Source organism: Pterocles gutturalis, unplaced genomic scaffold (assembly GCF_000699245.1).
Source record: "Pterocles gutturalis isolate BGI_N339 unplaced genomic scaffold, ASM69924v1 scaffold23519, whole genome shotgun sequence".
In the NCBI taxonomy this organism is placed as follows: domain Eukaryota; kingdom Metazoa; phylum Chordata; class Aves; order Pterocliformes; family Pteroclidae; genus Pterocles; species Pterocles gutturalis.
Genome location: NW_010131312.1, coordinates 24,596 through 46,152, shown reverse-complemented (window position 1 = coordinate 46,152; position 21,557 = coordinate 24,596). Strand labels below are relative to the sequence as shown.

General features: G+C 39.3%; 1 protein-coding gene across 1 annotated transcript in view; it reads right to left on the bottom strand.

The window, feature by feature from the left end:
- Nucleotides 1-711: 711 nt before the first annotated feature.
- Nucleotides 712-21,557, bottom strand: part of DIDO1 (death inducer-obliterator 1) — a 32,569-nt gene continuing 11,723 nt past the window's right edge. Inside the window, exons 7-16 of the mRNA XM_010080585.1 lie at nt 13,819-14,266; nt 12,757-12,916; nt 11,935-12,051; nt 11,596-11,703; nt 11,026-11,161; nt 10,331-10,877; nt 9,801-9,954; nt 8,950-9,039; nt 8,078-8,273; nt 712-4,046 (exon numbers count right to left, since the gene is read on the bottom strand). Of these exons, the coding sequence (XP_010078887.1) occupies nt 712-4,046; nt 8,078-8,273; nt 8,950-9,039; nt 9,801-9,954; nt 10,331-10,877; nt 11,026-11,161; nt 11,596-11,703; nt 11,935-12,051; nt 12,757-12,916; nt 13,819-14,266 (5,291 nt within the window). The remainder of the gene's footprint in view (nt 4,047-8,077; nt 8,274-8,949; nt 9,040-9,800; nt 9,955-10,330; nt 10,878-11,025; nt 11,162-11,595; nt 11,704-11,934; nt 12,052-12,756; nt 12,917-13,818; nt 14,267-21,557) is intronic.

The window sequence follows — 21,557 nt, the reverse complement described above, 5'->3', positions numbered from 1 at the left end:
TTGCTGTACACTTAGCAGATGGATTCCAAGACACAAAATAGCTGTATATAAAAAGGAAGATAGTGCACTTTAGCTTATAACAATCCGTTTTCAAATCCTCCATCAGTCACAAGTAATTATTAACACTGTTCTTCTGCAGCCTTTTCCTAAACACACACGACCCTTCTGTTGTAAAATAAACGAGACAGCAACGGTGGACTCCTTTTTTTAAAGCGTGTGCTGTAGGAACAACTTTGACACCAAAATATCACGTAAATGAGATGTAAAGGTATGGCTCCTAAGGGTCTGGATTAAATTCTCTTAAAAAATTACAATTCAAGTTACTGGAAAACATAACTTTATAATCTTAAAAAGCAATATGCTCTTCTTAGACTTTTTCCATTTCTGTACTGTAAATGGAAATTTTAAGATAAAGATGCAAGTAGAAAAAACAAAATTTCAGTACAGGTAACGCTGTGAATTTTTATAAGAAAAACATTATGCACAAAATGCAGCAAGTGAAAGTCCAGTATGGTCTTGCCTTTTCTCTAGAGTATTTTCATTCACAGTTGTTCAAAAATTGCTAATTTGTCAGTACATTTTGTAAAGCTAGTTTTACAACAGGGTTTTTGTAAAGGTGAGAATATACAGTATATACAGAAAATGGTGACTCAGTCTTTGCTGTGTTGTAAAAGTATATTATTTATGGGAAATACAATATCAGTCATATTTCTATGACTGATTAGTGGAAGATGAAGCTTCCATTTCCGTTGGTTTCTGAGCTTCCTTCGGTGTTTCAGGCTTCATCTCTTTAACAATTTCCCTACTCTTACTCCGATCTTTGCGATCTTTTCCTCTTTCTTTTTCCCTGCTTCGGTCCCGGTCTCTGTCTTTCTCTCTGTCGCGATCTCTGTCTCTGCTTCGTGATCGCTCCCTGTCACGTCTTCGGTAGGATTCTCTCTCTCTGGCTCTTGCCCTCTCTCGGTCTCTGTTTCTTTCCCATTCTTTAGCCCGGTCTGAATCCTTCTCTCTATCTTTTTGGTTTTTGTCTCTGTTTTTATCCCATTCCTTGTCTCTGTGTCTCTCCCAGTCCCTGTCTCTATTCCAGTTTCTGCCACGGTCTCTTTCCCAAGGTCTGCCGTGTTCTCGATCCCTTCGTCTTTCCTCAAAGGGTCTACCTTGTCGATTATCTGCTTGCTGAGGCTCTGGCTGTTCTAAACTCTTGTCTTTATTTCCTCCCTCGTGTCTTTCTCTCTGTCTTCCTTCAAATGTTTGGCCTCTAAATTCAGGATTTTTGCCTTCTCGGAACTCAGGTGCTGACCACTGTCCTTCCAATTCTGATCCTTGTCCAGAAGTATTGGGAAGAGATGCAGATGGTCCAGCTTCCTCCCACATCTCTTTTCTGTGGGGTGGTGGATGGCTTGGAAAGTCCAGCAGTGGTCTTGGGGACGGCTTCATGCCTTGTTGTGACTGACCTTGGAAATGAAATCTAGAAGGGGGAGGTTCATCTTCTTCTGGAAACATGGCAGGTGTGGCTCCTCTTGGTCCTCCAAACTGAGGAGGTGCTGGACCTCTCTGGTTGGCAAATCTGTGTGGTGGACTCCCTCTCCGTTCTTCAAATGGCTGTGGCAAAAGTCCTCTTGGACCAGGTACATGATTTGGAGCTGGACCTCTCTGCCCTTCAAATTGATTTGAGTGAGGCCCTCTTGGTCCCCCAAAATGACTCGGGGCTGGACCTCTTGGTCCTCCAAACTGAGGGCCTCCTCTCTGTCCTTTAAACTGAGCTGGTGGGGGTCGTCTTTGACCTCCAAAAGGAAAAGGTGAAGGTCCTCTGTTTCCCATAAACTGAGGTGGATCTGGTCCTTCAAACTGTCCTGGAGGCCCCATCATTTCATCATACTGGGAATTTGAGAATTCCCTTTGTTCCATGTGAGGTTCCATATGATCTTCAAATCGAGATGGTGACATTCCTCTTGGAACACCATGATAAGAAGGGGCAGGGCCCCTATTATCACCAAAAAAAGAGGGTGGTCCAGGAAACAAGGAAGGAATGGGACCCTTTGGACCTCCAAATCTTCCAGATGGAGGTCCTCTTTGCCCATCATTATTTGGAGAACCATGCTCTTCAGAGAACTGTGGTGCCGGTCCTCTAAAATTAGGTCCATGAGGTCCTCCAGGTGCATTGAGCATCATTTGTGTTAGAGGCGCTCCTTTCTGCCCAGACAAAGAAAATGGAGGTCCAGCCTCCAAGTGCTGTGGGGAAGGTCCGGCCTCACTCTGAACTGATGGAGATTCAGTTTGTTCTACAAATTGATGAGACTGAGGATTTCTTTGTTCGTCATATTGCATTGATGAAAGACCCCTCTCTGGTTCAAAGTGACCAGCTGCGTTTTCCTGAGAAGTAAACATGGGATTTGAAAAAGAATCCCCTCCCATCACTTCCTGAGACTCATTTGACCAGGATACTTGATGCATGTCTTGCAAAGACTGACTATCATTTGATGTGGAGAAATTAGGCTGAAAAGATGTACTTGGAGGTGTTGGAAGCAGCACTTTACGTAAAGGTTTGGATGTAGAAGGTTCTCCAGAACCTGTTTGACTCGTATTTTCCAAATTAACTTGAACAGTGTTTTCAAATTTTCCCTCTTTCTGGGACACCAGAGAAGTCATGTCACCTGAAGCCCAATTATCACCACTAAAACCAGGCTGAGTAGCAGAAGCTGAAGTTTTATCTTCCTTACCAAGTGAAGCCTGCAAAGCATTTGGAAAACTTGGTGGAGCAATTTCTCTTGTGGGTACCTCATTCTGTACCACCTGCGGCTTTATTCGAGAATCAGCATTGTCATTAGTCTCTGTTGCCATTCTTCTAGCTTGTCGAGGATCTCTGTTCTGCCTTGGGTCACAGCCCTGGTTTAAAACTTGTGCTTGCTGGTTTAAAGATGAAGGTAAATCTACGTTTTGTGTAGCTTGCTGGTCCTGATGGAATAATTCAGTCCTCATTAGGGAAGATTTTGGTGGTGGTGACATTAAAGCATCAGACACTGAAAAATGAGCCATTGAAACACCAACAGCTGCTCTTTGTTGTCTGAGGGCTTCTTCTTGTTCCTCTAGTTGTCTTTTCTGTTCTTCTATTTGTTTGTTTAATTCTTCTAACATTTTTTGCTGTTCTACCAAGGATGAAGTTGCAGATAAGTCAGGCATATATGAAGCGGACGTTTCTGAAGAACTGCTTTTAGTGTCTGTATACATTTTGTTAGGTAAATCATCAACAGTAACTTTTGCTTCTTCCAAGATAGTTTCATCTTCAGGATCATAGGCTTCATCCTCCAGTTCTGTCGTATTAGATGGCTTTTCCACATTATATCGTTTTTCACTTTCACCAGTCTGCATTTCAGAAGCTTTCTCTGGGCCATATTCTTCTTCAGGATCATAGGGTCTGTCATCCTCTTCCTCTTCTACAGCTTTGTCTTTGGACATCTGTCCAAACTGTTGCACAATGGGGTCTAACAGAGGAACAGCTGACATTCCTCCATCAGCAGCAGTTTGACTTTCCTGATTTGAAGACGGGACAGCTTCAGAGTCCTTAGCAAGAGGCTCAAAAGTTTTCTTCTTTCCAAAAAGTGTCTGCAGGATGTGCTCGAGAGGTGTGGCAGTTTTTGAGGATGAAGAATACGTAGCTGTAACACTTGCAGAAGCAGCGGTTGAAATTGGTGGTGTTGCAGTAGTTGTGGTTCCACTTTTAATCGAGGACAGTATTTTTAATACTGAAGGTGTAACTGCTGAGGTGTCTGGAATGGGAAGCGGAGGTGGAGGAGGAGGAGGAGGAGATCCAGGTGGTGTTGTACTTACGGTTGAATCTCCTGAATAAAGTGTGTATTTCAGAGTTTTCTTCTCTTGCGAGGCAGCTAGCGGCCCTTTAGAGAACAGTGATGTTTCGGTTTCCTCATGTGCTTGAATTCTGCTTCGCTTTTCCTCTATCTTTTCTGTTTCAATGCCAGTGGCAAGACGTTTCCCTTTCTGACAGATAACCAATCCAAGAATTAAATTTGGCCGAGATGACTCAAGACCTGAAAGAGAACACAAAGATTGTATATGTAAAAAACTAACTTTTAATTACACTTTCAGTAGAAACTTCTTATTTTATATAGTGGCAGCTATAAAAGTCATACAGTTTTAGTTTAGTTTTTCTAAATTCCATTAGATGACCTATTAGCAATTTTCATTAGGCCATAAGCATATACATCTATATTTCTTTACTTTGTACATATATTTGTATACAATAAGTACAGAAATGGTTTAATCCCTTCCTTGATATTTTAATGAAAGATTGCAGCAACGCATATGATTATTAAAGTGTCTCAGCAATGTTCAAAACCAAATAAAGTTTTCATATTTTTTGTATTGTTACATCATTTGTGTTGTTGTTCAGCCACCCCTATCCCTTCCCCTGAAAAATAATGTAGTTTCTTTTAAATAGTTTGCAAATATGTTGTACACGCAGAGATACTGAAAAGTGAGAAACTTGGGCCAAACTGCATCACTACATTTCTGTCGGTATCTGTGCTACAAGACTACATTGACATTTACACCAGTCTAGAAATATTTTGTCTATCTCTAAGTTAAACAAATACCAGTCATTGCTAAAAAGATAACATCAAACAAACTGTGTTTGGAAACAGTATTAAAGTTTGTAACCCACTCTGTTTGGTTTTTTTTCCAGCTAGACATTATTTTAAGCTGTTATAGAAGCAGGGAAACTTGTAGCTAACACACCAAACAAGCAAAGGAGAGCTTAAGCAGACGTTAATTTAGCATGTGGGAGAAAATGGCTGGGTTCGAGCCTGGCACGCAGAGGGCGAGGTGACTTTAAACCCCCTGCTGCAGGACTCAGTTTGACGCTCCAAGTAAAAATCCTTGTGAGCAGCACTGCTCCTTTGGAAAGCTTCAGACTTGAATCCCATCCCAAATGATGGGAACGTTTCTGCTAATGGTTCACTGTGTGTGATTGCTTTGCATTTTTTCTTTCTCAGTATATAATGACTGCACATTTGGTCGGTGTTGACCAGTGCAGAGTATCTCACAAATTGGTGTTCAGCCAAAAACTCCTAGCAGGCGTTTGCTGGTTTTCTGCTGTTAAAGCTTTGGTTATCTGCTTTCGTGCAGAGACTTGTGATTTATGCAATTAGTCACAATGAATCTCAAGCACTGAATAATTAAAATTAATGGGTTTCAAAAATCTATCAGACAGGATACCTAATAAACAGCAATTACTGAAAAATCAGTTTGGAATCCCTGTAAGAAACAGAGATCAAATCCCTAAATTAAAAATATTTTACTACACTTTCAAGACAATAAATTCCAGTAGTAAGTTGATAACGTTAGTTCTAATCTGTTTAGAGTTTAGTCATAATATCTCCGTTAAAATTCTACATTTTGATACTGTAATTTTACACAAATACTAGAAGTGATGCCTAACCTGGCTTCTCCATTCACTCAAAGTGATGCCACACTAAATGCCTGTTTTCAACACAGCATTGCAAAGGTCAGGCCCATTCTGTTTCAATATCCATAAATAGGTTAAGCTCCTAATTTTAGGTGATAAAACGTTGGCTGCAGTCTCCAGCTATTGCTCAACGACTGTCTTTCACAAGCATGCATTTTAAAAATGCTGCAAGCTGTCTTAGCACTGAAAGCTACTTGCTCTGCCAAGTTATTTATAAAACAGTTATTATCCTGTTAGGTATTCCACATGCTAGTTTTGTTGAGTTACATCCTGTAACTAAAGCAATTTAAAACAGGAGATACTAAGTATTGACCAAATATTTTTCTTACCCTTAATACATTTTTTCATTAAATCCATTTTACCATATTTCTGTAGAGCATGGCAGTATCTTTCCCTGTCATTACCAGCTGGTAAGAAGTTACCTGTACTGTTAAAGCCACATGCCTAATTTGTGTAAATCAACGACAAAACCCCAGGAATGGACTAAGCACACCCACAGTGTACGTTTTTAAACTGCAGAGACCAATTCGAGACAGTCTTTAAATGTTATCAACGCCCTTTAAATATTTGTCCCAATTAATCATGGGAGCTATGACAACTATCAGCAAAGTTGGGCACCCTGAACTCAGGGATGTCGATCGCTTCCAGCGCTGTACCACTGCTGCACGTTAGGGTGCACTTGCTGAGTGGAATTGGCTGGCACAGAAAATAAGGTCTGTAATGCCGTGGTTTTCTACTACTGCTGCTTTTTGTGATGATATCTGCTGAGATGAAGGCACCTCACTCCATTCAAGAGTACAGTTAAAATTTTGTTCCATTTTTAAGAGCATTCTAAACAGCATGAGGAGATTTCATGCCTTAATACTTTGAGAAAAAACACACTTCCTATTGTAAACTACCAAAAAAGATGTATCAAGATTTGTGGAATCCTTTGCTGATATATGGTGGATTTATTAAAATTAACTATATAAGGTACTTGTTACATTCCCGAAGTTGCCACTAAATCCCTCAATAAATCACTTTCTATTGGTCATTAAGACTGATTATACTATTTTTTACAAAGTGCTTTGAAATCTGCAGATGAAAGTGCTAAATCATGTGTGTGTATGTGAAACTGAATTCACAGACAGTGAACCATTGCAAGAAGACGATGCAGAAGAGCCCACTGATAGATAAAATCTGGAAATAAATGTCTGAGGTGAATTAAGTATAAATATGGATAGCCTTCTATTTTCCCCTATTTTTAAATCACCCAGGTCAAACTTTTTTGAAGATCTTCTAGGTGCAAGCGCAGTTCAGAAGTCCTCAGTTGTGTTCCAAATCCAGTCCATCAGAAAACAGGAGAAATTCATAATCCACATGTGCCTGATAGAACTGCCTGATACAGCTGGAATATCTTCTAACTAGGATTTCTGGAGTGGCTGGGTTTTATTGTCCTCTCCCGCCTCCCCCTTCCAGTCATATTTATCAAATCGTTTTAAGCTATATCTGGAGCATAATGCTTTTCCAGTCCTTGCAAAAGTGTATTTGACAGTACACGATTAAATTTAAGAAGACAATGACCACTTTCCATAAAATCTTTTTATTGATTGTGCAAGAAAGAAAAAGCAGTAAATTCCATCAGATGTCATTAAAAAGTATGGGTTACATGTCTTTTATGCTGTGGTTTTAATACATACACAAAACCAGAAGAACAGCTTACCTGATTGTTTTGTCCCCATACTGGATTCTCATTTTAAAATATGAACGCAACTTAGCACAACTACGAGGTAAAGGCTGCTATAGAGGTTTCCAAGACACGTGAGTTGATGGCAGAAGTCTAAGCGCGTCTTTTATGAATCTGTTACACCATCTGCCCTCTCTGCCTTTGGAACCTTGTTTCTATTGCTATCCTTTAATTCACTTTGCCTACAAAAAGGTATTTCAGTTTGAAAACCTGACTTATAAAACTTGCCTCCATGAACAATGCCTGCAAATGATACCTGTATTTCTTCGGAGCAATTCCCTCCAGTTTTGGAAAACTTTTGCAATAAGCTGGCGGAGTTTTCAGAAGTCAGTGGTTTGGCTAGACTTTGCGCCACATAGAACAAAACATTTCAAACACCTTGTGCTCCATATTGCACGTACAGTATAATACTTACCACATGAGAATTATAATGGAGTGAAACCACTATAAATATTACCTTCATAGACTTCTTGACTCTTCTGTGGGCTAAGTTTCCTGCTTGATTTAAGCAACGGTGAATGGCTTGTAAGGGCCTAGGTTTTGTGGATTTTTGGGCTGCTGAATATAGGGTAGGGGTTTTTTGTTGGGTTTTTTTTTTTTTTTCAATACAGTGGCTGTTCCACATACCTGATTTTACAGGTAAACTCATCCTCCTAATAGCATTATGGGCATCTTGTTGAAAAGGCTGTGTAAATTTCAGACAATTTTATCCCAAATAGAGTTGGATTTCCAATTTTTCCCTATTTACATAATTTAAAATTGGTTTTTTATAAAATAAATTTAATAACGCTTACATTAAACATTCAACAACAACTTGTTTGACTTTTGTGATTTTACCTAGCATTTCACCTCCCCTGTTTTGTGCTTACCTGGTCCCTCAAAAGGCAAGAGTTTGGAAGGAATTGGGTCCTTAGAACTCAGGGGGATCAGGTAGAGATCCTTGACATGTCTGTTGTTATTAGCTACAACACCAAAACGACCACGACTGCTAAAATAGGAGTAGAGAGAGATATAGGCAACTTCTTCTTCTTCTGTTGCAGGATGGAAACGAATCAAACACAATTCCTGTAATGCAAAAGCAAAGTGGAAAAAATTCAACCTGCAACATAGCAGCAAATAAAATGGTAAAGGGCAAATTCCAGGGGTAAAACTAAATTGAACATTCGTGGTTCCAACTGTTTACAAGGCAGTACTCTAGCTTTAAGTGAGTACTGTTGTTCAGTTCGTAATATTAAAGCAGAACTAGGTTTGTCATTTTCAGAAATACAAATTACTTTTGTATCTTACAACAAACTAAACATCTTGAGGCTCAAATTAATATGAAAGAAATGGAAAAGTCTTTGTTTCATTATTATATCTGTACACTGTGGACCATTTTTTCACTTCTGAAGTGTTTTTAATAGCAAGATCTATTACATACACTTAATGATAAGTTCCTTTTCTTTAAAATTTTAATTTCAATCTTCAATACTGAATAGATTATTTATGTTCAATCATTAAAAATGAATAAATAGCATGAAGATTTAACTACTATGCAGGAGAGAGAGATCAAGAGGATCTGCAGCTCAATAAACATGTTTCTTCAATAAATCAAAAATTTCAGAGCAATTAGTGCTGTCGGTAATTTTCCAGCTGTGATCTATATCAGTATTTGCTGTTTACTAATTTATATTATAAAAAGCTGTCATTTTATATTGCTGTATTTTTCTTCTGGGTTTTGCAAAGGATTTTAAGGGAATACCTTAGAAAGTGAAGATTTGAGTTTGCCAACATAATCCCAGACTGTCTTCGGCGAGATCCTCCCACCAATATGAATTGTATCTGGTAAATCCTAAACAAGAAGCATTAAATGGAAGCATGAGAAGAACCAAAAGAGACTCATGTTTAAAAGCAGTGCAGCTGCCCCATCCCACTAGCCTAGTCAGTAATGCAATATTCTAGTAAATTTTCATACAGACTTTTCTAATTTCAGACAGGCTATTTCTAAATTTCAAGATGTTTAATTATGGCATGTTACCAAAAGGCTAACAGTATACATGGAACAGAAAAGGCATTCCCAAACAAGGAGAGCACCAAAATGTCAAATATTTCTATATGCCCATTATTGACTTTGTTTTTATAGGGAAGCTGCTATCTGAAACACCATTTTCTGCACACTTTCAGTTTCTCAGGAAATGCTGCACTCGTGACTACAAGTCACATGAATTCTAGTGAGCTTCCTGTCATTAGGACAGTGAAACCCATTTTAGCAAAAGTAATACCAAAAAGAACCACCAATCCTACTAAGAAAAGCCCTAACCCACACATTTGTGTTTGAAACTTCCCAAGGCACATAAAAGGCACTTCTTCAGGAAAAGCTATTATCCCATGGTAGATCCTAACATGTACAAATATGTTTAAAGACATAAGAATTCTTCACAAATTTGTGAGGAATTTTTCAAAGGCTTTTTTTTTTGTTTTCTTGAGCTACTTTTCCTATTCCTAAAAGGATGCCATTTACCACTGCGACAGTTTCAACAGAACAATATGTACAGTGACCCCAGCCTTTCTAGCAACAGGAGCTGCAGAACAGATGAACGTGTCAGTGCTAACCTCACTGAGATAATCAAAGCACCCGGAGACAGGATAGGCTTTAGTGACAAATTTGGCCACACTTTGCATGTTAATAAAACCTTTCCAAATGGTGTTGAGACGAGAGAGAAAGAGGGAAGTATCGGTGTCTTGAGGTGAGCGTGTGTCTGGAACACTGCAAAACAAATCCAAAACAGAAAGGTTACAGCATACAAATAAGAATGGTCCCCTTCTTTTTTTCTTTTCTTCCCTCCTCCTATTGATCAAATACTTTATTTTAAACAAATAACAGAATTTTTACTAAATGCTTTGTTAATATTTTCCATTAACTTGTTTTTAGTGAAAAAAGCAAGAAGTAACAGAAAATAAACTTGTAGCTGCAGACAGGCAAAATGACACCAAAAGAGATGACTTTCATAAAATTAGGTTAGCATTATAACTGTTGTGATTCTGACTCTGTAACAAACTCATCTGAATTATATATTTCCCACTAATTGAGTGAACAATATGCATCAGATTCGGTAGCTTGGCTTACTATTAAGTATACGCACTTGATATTGGGTGAATGATGAACTGGCAAGTATCTTGTATCTAGTGAGGATGATGGCTTTGTTAGTATTGATTTGGGGACAGTCATAACTGGTTTTGAAGTTTCCTGTTTTGTTTCTCCTGTTGAAACTTTGTCGGATGCAGGAGCAGAGCGCAGGGCTGGCGCTGCAATGCCAGAGGAGCTGCTCATTGCTGTCCTAGGGTCTCGACCAGAAACCGTCACGGTTGTGACAACTCCGCCAGCGCAAGAGACAGGATAAGCAGAAGCCTCTTCAGGTACAGAAGGATCTGTATTGTTATGGCCCTGGGTTGTAGGAATGTAACTTCTTTCTACGCTCGACTGAGAAACTGTTTCTGCTACGGGTCCAGCTTCAACCTCCATTGCGTTTTCAGAGACGGGCTCTTTGGCAGGCTCTGCTGTTGGGGCTGGTGCAGAACTTTCATACTTTGGCTGAACTTCTGGTTTTGATTTCGACTCCACCTTTTTAGCAGGGGCCGCTGACTTCATCTTTTTAGGTAGTACTTCATCTTCGGATGCCGAAATTTGACCTATAAATTTATTTTAAGAACTTTTGATTACTATTTAACAATTAAATAGTTTGAAGAGAAAAACATTTCAACAAACAAATAACACTCTCAACACAACTTTTGCACAAAGTTTTTTTTTTACTTTGCACAAAGTCAGCACTGTAGATACCTGTACAGATTTTGCAGTTCAGGTCAAAAAGATGGGCTCGATGTTGACTTGTTGTATCCTTCAACATACTGCTAAAAACATCTAAAGGAGGAGCGCTGTTTAAATTTGGTGCAGATCGGGCTGACTCTTGCTGCTCCTAAAAATGAATAAACACAAATAATATTCCAGTTGATCATTAATTTCAACCATCAAAAATAATCTGGAAACTGTTAATTAACATCAGTTCTTTACAAAAAATATGAAAGGCCTTGTTTAAAGCATAACATTTGTCTTCATTTCATTCCATGGCGTTCTGAAGTAGATAGCTAATGTTCAAAAATAAAAGATTTCTCTGTAAATTAACAGCAAGGACTGAAAAATACACATTTTAGAAATGCATGCAAAATATGCTTATCATTTGGTTGTTGCACTCCTTCAAACTAAAAGGAAAAATGCTCATAGCACACCTACTAGGTAATAATATCCTTACAGTTCACTAAAACAATCTGCACTTCCAACAGCAAATCTGAGGCCCTGGCTACCATTTATCTCCCTCGATGTCTTCATGCTGAAGCAAGAGCCAATACTTACATCAGAATCAGACACTGGCGGAGAATCTTCCATATTCACAACTGACATATGTTCCCATTTTACAGCTGTTTTCTTGACTTCATAAGATTTGCTTCTTGACTCTATCATCTGAAATAAACAAAACCATTTTGGTAAGAAGCCCACGTATTTATTTTTTTTAATTTTATTCCATACTTTGTTATCATTTGGCTAGTGGTAGAGAAAAACTATATTGAAACTGAACATTATTAGTATTTCATTAGGAAGAAAATGGTGCATTAATATAACATGGGTGGTAAGGGTTGGCAAACTCGCCCTTAATTCATGTTTAAGGACATTGGGGAAAACTACGTTACTTACTGCTTTAGCTGGTTTCTCTTTCCACACAGACAGTTCTTTAGATATAAGTTCTTCTGGTTTCATTCTCACTAGTTTTGACAGTGAGATTTCCTCACGAAGGACACGATGAAAAAGCCCCTGAAAACAAAACAGACTTTATAGCCACGCTGAAGAGAACTTGCTTGGGTAACTAACAAGATTTGCAGTGCTGAACAGGCAAAACCTGTTCTAGTTTCTTAATTCCCCTATTAGAAATACCAGCTACTTATCAGTGAAGTTAGAAAGGTGCAGGAACCAGAAAATAAGGATGAAATAAACACAAAGTATGGATATTCCTCCTTATCAGCAATAACTATCAATATGACTGAATAGGAATGTCAGAAGTTGAACAGCCACTCTCCTGTTTCATATCTATTGCAGAAATAAATTTTTTTTTAAAAAGTAGTTTCAGGTGTTCTCTAGGGAGTATTTTCATCTGCACCAGCATTTGTTCTTTTCTTTTAAAGCATAAATGTGATCATGTATATCAGCCTTATCCAACACATACTAAACAATGTCACAAGAGGAGAAATTAATAAAGTCTCTATTTATTTTAAGAAATCCATTCTGTCAATAAATATTTTACACCAAATGCCCAAACTTAATAAATACACATGACCAACAAAAGTACTCGTACTGGATTAAAAAAAATAAAACTATTTGAATGGCTTTATGATAATCTTTTATAGTATAATCCGTAAGTCTCCATCTCAAAACTCTTAACGTTGAGGGTAGAGTGTGACATGTCATTAAAGCCCAAAAGTATATTTCAATACATGTTTACTGTTTAATGAAATTCCAAACCTGGTTTTTGGGGTCCTTGAGATTGAACATGATGCTACGGTATTTACTCTTGTATCTGTTGTCCGTAACGTGGAACAAGTTAAACATCTCCTTTTCAATATTGAGCGCTATTTTCCCTACTTCACTCTCTGTCATGACCAGATCATCGCTATCATTGACTCTGTTAAAAAACAAAAAAGGTGTACGTGCATTTATGTTAGGCATGAATCTTCAGGTGGCATTCATTAAAACCAGCTTTTCAGAGGGAGGAGCTAACCTAGGCTCCTCCTCACCCAGTGAGTGCTCAAGACTCCTTTAAAAGACATCTCAAAGCCAAGGTCTATCTCGGGACCTTGAACCGTGAACTATGGCAACCTTCCACTGCTCTCCACAGGCAGCCACTGAAAGCAGCCCGTGTGACCTGCCGGCAGCCTTTACACTGCTCATGGCACTCGGAGTTTCTCTGCCATGAATGACACAGAGCCCAAGCCCTGGATTCCCACTGTGAACAGCATTTCCATTTCAGAGGCAGTACCAGAGTGCACTGCTCTATAATAAGCACTGATGACTGCTGTTAGCTTTAATAATCATTTGAGACAATTTGCTTTGTGTCTGTTTGTTTTCTTTCCTCCGTGATACTACCCAGGGTTTGTCATTGATTTTCATGTTGGGAGGGGAAGGAATCTCTACTTCAGTAAGCCTTTAACCTTTCACTATATTTGCTATACTAAGCTCCCTACAACCTCTCCATCTCCAAAGACTGCCAACACCAGATTTTAAAACTTCAGAGCACCTGCATTATAAAAGCTTCTATGGTGTAATTTAATTCTTCAACTGTAATTGCCTTAATATAATAAACAGAATAGTGAGGTGGGGGCTTTTAAAGGCTTTTTTTCATGGACGTTTATTTTATATGAGGATTTTTTTTTATATAAACCTGAAATACCAATTATACTTGTAGTAATTTGTAGTAGAAATTCAATCCCTCAATGCCCCTTATCAAGAAGTAAACAAAACTCTGCAGGCTAAACAGTTACTGCTAGCTGTAGCTTCCTATGTAAAATAAGTGTTTTCAATTCCCACCTCTTCCATAAAATTTCTTTTAGGGACCGTCGAATATTTTGTCGAATCTGAGAGTTGGGTTGTGACTGCATAGGGCTAGTTGATGCTTTTGCTTGACTGCTTCCAGGTGCAGTAGAAATGGAAGACAGTGAAGGCTTTTTGAGTCCTCCACCCAAACTGGAGGAAGGAGCTGGTTTTTTGGGAACTGATGAGCCAGGAGAAAGAGATGAATGTTTTGAAGGAACACTGCCCGATGAAGGCCAAGGTTTCTTGGGAATTACACCTTTGAAACTTCCAGCAGGTTTAGGCTGTTGTTTAGTTAGTGACGTATTAGAGAAGGACGGGGACTTCTTTGAAGGAAGATTTTTAGAGACAGAAGATGTCTGCTTCTCCATTATAGATACAAGAGCTTTCTTTGATGTCACCGTATGCTCTCCTCTGTCTTCGTGCCTCTTCTCTTCCCTTTGAGCTGTTAAAACAAAGAAGAAAATACAATATTAAAGGCTTAACTTCATACCTTCCTGTTCATGAAGACCAGTTACCATCTATTAAGAAAAGTCTGTGAAATGACATCTCCAGAGAATAACTATCAAGGAGACAATTTAAGCTATTTACTTTCACTAGCCGCTTAAAAGTACTTTTAAAAACCATGCAGAGGTTGACATAGTTCTTTTGAAGAAATTTGTCTTTGATCCTTCAGAGAGTACCTCGTCTCAGAGGCCCACTGAAGACTTTTTAAAGAGTTCCACTTTGGCTCTGAAGGTTGAACATTTTATTTACAATCTATGCATGAAAACTGGGGAAAAAAAATAAAAAGGCACCACCTTCAAAAGATTCCTGAGTGAGATTTCATGATTAAGCTTCAAACATACCCCAAACTTTCACCCTTTTTTTTTTTTTTTTTAAAAAGGGGAATACAACACACATCTTAATTTAAACAGAAAAATTCTCATACCACCTTACAGACCTGTTTGTTACAGAGGCTGACCTGATGATAAAAGTCAATTAATTTGAAACTGCATTAAGTTTCATATTATTGAAGTTTAATAAACCCTTTCATCCAGATTTCTTTTATTTTCAGGAGCAAGCAAAGACAGACTAGTTACATAGCACTGAAGTCACTTAAAAATTTTAAATACATAATCTACTTGGTTGCTAACATGAATATCATACTGATGACATTGCCAGAAACTATTATTAGATCTTCCTATTCAGGTCCTAGCTAAGTTCTAGATATACAGAACAATTAAACATTAATATTGCTGCTCAGGCTGTGGCCACCTAATTCCCACCATTCTCAAAACCACCCCTTTCACAACATTCAAGTTTTCCATTTTAATATTTTTTTCTAATGTTAGTAAATAATTGATACACATCATACAGAAGAAAATTTACAAAGTATAAGCTCCAGTTTTCACCCATGTTGAAGTTACACTTGCCCAGTTTAAAAGTAAGCACTTCTTTAAATTGCATTTCAACTGTCCACCTCCCGGCACTGACAGCAACAATTCAACATAGCAAAAGCCAAAACCAAATAACCACACACACCCCCAGCAAAAAACCCATCAAGACATTAAAAGAACACTAGCACCTTTATCCTGACAGCTCACGCAAGGAAGGGTTCTGATGGAAACTACCAAAACCAACTCCTGAAATACAATTGTTTCAATTAGAAAAGCCAGGTTTTCTCCCCAAAAAAGAAGCCTTTTTTCTTCACAAATCTGTAGATAACCACTGACTAGTTAACAAGTTGATTTTTAATCTGATGTTTGTAGCTAGTGAGTTTGTAGATCAATTAGCCCAGAAACCCTAGCTGCAAAATGCAGGATGCTTCCTGGGAAAGATACAAGAATTTAACTTTTGATAACTTTACCAGGGACCTAATGATCCCTCTTCACTTTCCAGATCTGCTACAATGAGAGCAGAAATTCCTAGGAGGGTCTAAATTGTCCAATCTTTCTATCTGTTCTGAAATGGACTTCAAGGGGACAAATCACTCCTGTGAAGTCTGGTTCAGGAAACCGCACTAATCAGCCCAAGCTTCCAGCAGAAACACCCCTCTGAGTTGGAATCCTTAGGAGACATGATGTGATAGTCCCTCATCTGGGAGGAAGTGTCCTTGCAACCGTTCTCCATGCTCATAGGTCAGGTACCCCCTGAATGTCAGCACATGCTTCCAGCAGAAAGATGCTTCAAACCCCGGGTTCTTTAACTGGGCTCTTACTGGCAGCAGTTTACCACAAATACAGAAACTGGTGGTGAAGATGAACTGAGACTATACACTGTACTTGAACTTCTGTAAGGCTGGAGTATAAGGGTGTGTACTGAACTGCTGGAACACAAGGAGAAGCCAGAAGATCCAGAAACTCTATATATTTATCCTTTTTGTTTTTTTCTAGAAACATTTTACAAGCAGACACCTTGAGGAATTTTTCTGAGGTTTAACTATTCAAAGTGTAAAAGAAAACAGCTGCCCTAATACACTAAATCATTTCAAAGATTGTGAAAATTTTGCTATAAAGCAGATTAAAATGATTACTTTCACACTATTCCCATAGTTTTCCCTAGGGACTGGTCTTGGTTACGGTCAGAGCCTGAGCGAGGGAGACCTTCCGTGTGACCCACAACATCTTCTCTGATGTCCTCAGCCTCCCCCCAGGTTACCCCGCTAACACTGTACGAGGTATCAGGGCTTTGGCAATCCTGGGAGGAAGGAAGGGGATCGGGAAATAGTGCTGATCTTCTTTGTTCGGTCAAATTCAGCACCCAGAACTTAACAGAGGTAAAAAGCCAACCTATTTTGAGTTAATAGTCTTGAACAGAGAGAAGGTGAATACCCAAAATGTGCGCATTGATAATGCCGCAGGAATTACTTTTTCCTGGTTTATTTATTGTACCTTCTGCACAGAATTGTACCTTTTCAGGCAGGTAGGACAGAAGCACGTTTCTGTCACTCATCATGGAAAGGCAGGACAGCACAGCCTGGGTTTCAAAATGATGACAGTAACACTCAGTCCTCAGTACCAAGATACTTAGTTCTTTTGGTTTACAGCATAAGTACAAAATGTGAATTTCTAACTTTGTATTTAATTCTCTTTATGCTATATTTATAATTATTGGTTCAAACTAGTTAACAACTACATTGATAAAACCAAAACCAGCACAACCAAGATGTTTAGTGTCAAGCAGATGTATATGTAAGAACTAAATTCACACCACAAACCTTTCTATGTTACAAACAGCTATATCAGAGTCAGAATATGTACTTGTAAAATAAGTAAATAACTGGTACTAGTATGACAGTAGATCGACATTCCCAGGGTTGAAGGGCCGCAGAATCAGTAAGTGTCCAAGAAGAAAGATGCAGCAGCACCCTTTATTCTGCAAGTTGACATCATGACTGTTTAGAAAGGTCTCCAAATGCATGTAATTCTGTGTTTCTTTATCCAACAAAAAATGTGCAACTATTTCATAAGCTTCAGGAGAGTTAAACAGTTTCAAACTAGAACACTACTTTATAGCTGTTAAAACTGCCTACCTAGCAGCACTTGTTCATTAGAGAAATTGATGGTACGGATTTTGGACGTACTAATTCAGACACATGTAGGTCCTTCAGTGCTTCAGAACACCTACCAACTGCTTTTTCAAATCCACAGGACACATCACTGTATTTGAAGGACACTCAAATTGTTTGTACATTTCGACAAAGAATCAAGACTACTTAAGTCCTACATATGCAAATAACCTGTGATGGCTGTAGATGTAATTCATCTAAAACACCTCTTATCCTACTTGGACTATGAGAAAACAGTATTTTTGTCCTATCAAGTTTTAGGGTTTAGTGACAAGGTTAATGTCCTGCCACAGAATCCAGCTGAACCAACTCACTGTGTCGTTACTCAGGTCTTGGATCCAACACACTCGAGCACCCAGCTGAGTGTGAGGAGGAGCAGGAGTGCCTCTTCTGGCAGCAGCTCGCTCTCCTATCGACTTCGCTGCAATGTAAGCACCCCCCCAAGGCTTACGCTATCTTATGGTAGGTATGAAACTACGGCAAAGGTATGTTTTGAAGAGTTAACAGAAATATGTTCTCTCTTCAGAGAGCAGTATGCCAACAGGTGTGGAATTTAACTTCTGAACAGATGCCACAGTCGCTCAGCAAATTGACAGGACGCATACTGGAACGGGTATTCTCTCAGACCACAAGGTTCAAATCCCTTTGCCTTGTAGTCCATGAACAACTTGCAGAGAAAATGCAGTCAATGCCTACTATACACAGGAGCCACTGTATTTTGTACTGTGATGTTTCTGGTCCTTTTCATCAGTAGCTCCAGCGTACCTACAAGAGATGCTCTTAAACAAATTTAAAATGAAATAGAGACAACTACTGAACATTAGCCTATTCATCCTAACAGAGTAACATCACCACAGGCAGTGGTGCCAGAATAAAGCATTTAGTGGCTCTTCTATTCAGCGCTTTTGAATCTATAGTACATAGTGTACCTCCCTATTTAAAACAAAACAAAACATTCCTTCCTGTTTTCCCCATTTTGTCCTGTGAGCCACTTCTGAGGACAGCAACAGGATTCTTCTTGACTGAATAGAGGCATGGGCTGAAAAGATGCGAGGTACAGATGGAGCTCATGAGTCAGCTCATTTCCAGAGTGAAACCCAATGAATGTTTGGGCAGAAAAAAGTGCGTAAGAGATAGCATTCCTATGGTATGTTCACTACAGCCATAACTATGATCTCTCACACTAGATGTCAGCAGGTCCAGAAGCCCTTCCCTAAGGAAATTCCTTGTGAAGCCAAGCCAAAGATTACAACATGCAGCTAAGAACAAAACTCCTGTAAGTGTTGGAGGACAAACTGCCACATTATCTATTGTTACAGACCAGTCTGTGGAAAGCCTGATGGTTACATATACTTCACTTTTGTACATCTCCACACTGACGTTTTAGCTTTGTAATGTGCTTGTTGAGACCCAATTTAAGAATTATTTCCACAGTGTAGGGCTGTTAAATTTTGACTGCAGGATTTGCGATATGCACTTCTGCCATAATCCCTCACCTACACCGGGAGGTTGTGTTTTACACCGCCAGCATGGAAACTACCCAAAGGAAACTTTGTTCCTCCTATCTCTTAAAATTTTTTCTGTTGAGCATTGAAGCCTGTTCTAGTTCTTCCCCCTTTCCCTCTCCACCCAATCTTTCTTTGGAACAGTAGCTTTAGAAAGCCCCTTCAAAAATACACCACCACCCCCTTTAGTTTCTATTTAAGTTATCTCACTGTGACTGGTTATTTTGCTGGAAACATTATCTGGTTTTTCCAATTTTTAAATACCTTAAGACATGTGCTATTACTGTTCTTTGTATAGTTTTAAAATTATTCAAATCACAGTTCCTTAAAGATCTTTGATAATTCCTTGCTCTAGTTGATCCTACAAGTTTTAAAACATGGGTAGATAAACCACTGGCAGTTACACTTGAAGAGCCTGTTTCATAATGAGTCTGTAAGGTTCAGATTTTTTTCTTTTACTTTTTTTTTTTTTAAAAAGCCTCACAGCTACATAGTACTATTATGAGAAGTCTCCCTACAGAATTCAAAATTTGGCATAAGGCTGTTCATACCCCAGAACTATTGCCCCTAGGGTCTAATATTGTCTTAACGTTTCGCTCTGTTCTCCTCCACCTACACTAATCTGCCTTACCCCCCCAACCCCCAGGATAAAATTCCTCAAGGCAGTGTGTGTGGAGCACAGGCTGGTGGCTATGTCGTCTTGTCCAGCTTGCACAGAACCTTCCACAGTGGGAGCACTGGCCCAAGGGATCGGGACGTCTACAACCCAACACTTCCGAAGCACTCCCTTGCACGCCGGCGAGCCTCTGCAAGCCCACAGCACGGAGACTGCTGAAACACGTGTGGGCTCTACAGATACTTCTCATGTTCCTCTGTCACTAAAATAGAAAGTTTTATAAAAAAAAACAACTAACTTTCAAATGTATGTGCAGCATACAAGTTTGTGTGGCACCAACAGTAAGAAAGTGGGTAATGTTTTTCTGTAAAAAAAAAAAAATTCTGTAAAATTCCACAGTATGAATATTAAAACCTAACAAGCAGAGTACAGTTACTTGTGATCCACCTTGTAAAGTGGATCGTTTACTACACTTAGCAGTATTTTTATGTCCTTTTAAAAATACCTAATGTCAAGTTAGAGGGAGGAAAATTCACACTAGTGCAGCTTTGCAGTTGCTAAAAAAGCAAAAATACCCATTAGAAAGTATTCTCCAACACGTTGCCTAAGGGCTGGCCAGAGCTGAGCGATTATGTATTTTGAGAAGAGCTACAGATATGCAACAACACTAGCCTTAAACATCTGATAGGAAAGCAGGTGTGAAAAAAACAACCAGCAGCAATAATCTTATTTAAGAATTCACCAAAAAACCCAGCCAGCATTCTGAGTGTCACTCAAAAATTGGCCTGTGAAATTTACTGTGAGGTTCTGTATGGTCCTGCAGCTCCTTCTTGCTCAGATGCAGGCAGCTGCAGTATCCAGTTCTGTGCAGTCGTTCCAGCATGCTGCAGCTGTCCAGACTGAAGATGACACAAGGCAAAGGCAGTGCATTTTGGCACAGATCACAGTAGAAAAACAGGCTCTTGGCTCAGAGATTAAGTATCTCACCCCTATTTGCCAGTATCTGAGAATTTAGAAACTGCATTTCCCCCCCTTTGTAAAACTGTTGAAACAGAAGATGGGCAGATTTCTCAAATTTAAGCTGGTGTTGTTCCAACAGCTTCCCTTTGCCACTCAGTAAGTCCTAAAAGTACTTGTCTGACACAGCTGTGGGCAGACCCCTTTCTGCATGAGTCGTGATAGAAATAATTTAAACAGAGCAGAATTAAACCCCTCCACCCCAAGGCAGTGGCTGATACTGAACTTAATCCACGATTTCTTCCAAAGTGAAACCTTTTGATGCATTCCTGAACTTAAAAAACTGAACAAAACACATGGGAGAGCTGGTGCTTTACATGTCAGTTCTAAAGCACTCTACAATGGGAAGTTACTTACCAGTTGCAAGCCGTTCCTCAAGAGCAGCCTTTGCATAGTGACACTGCTGGGATGCACGCCCCACACCTCAGAGCCTCTGAAACTTGTTGAAGAGTCAGTCCCGTGAGGTGCCACTGAAGCACCCTCTTGTGGCACTGCACATTCAGTGCCCGAGGCTGGGAAGGTGCCGTTTGTAACCGCTTCGGTTCCGCGGCCCTTCAACCGCTGCTTGCCCGGAACCTGTTTTAGCTCAACTTTTTGTCATTTCCCTCAAAGACAGCTTAGCATTAGTTCTAAATAATTCAAAAGCGTTGAACTATTCCCTGAATAGGTTTCAGTGTTAGTTTTCACAGTTAATTACCTATGGAACAACGTGTCTGCTTCCACCTTCAAGACCAAATGAACTTTATTATCCAACACTGTGTTTCAGAGGTGTGTCTCCTGCCCTGCAGTTTGTCTTCAAAAGCCTCGATCAGTTCTAATCTGCATCACAATGAGAAGCTCACAACTAAACTGCCTGTATGCCTTTACATTCAGGCACACAAAGCAAATAAATCTGGCTTTTAATTAATTCAGGAAACTCTGAGACAAGGGCCTTTTCTGTGGTGGTGATTTGTTTGCATTAAAGCCAACACTGCAGCTATGCTCATGCAAATCTGCAGCTTAGCTTTGTTTTAATCTACCCGAAATGGTAGTGATTTATCTGATCTAC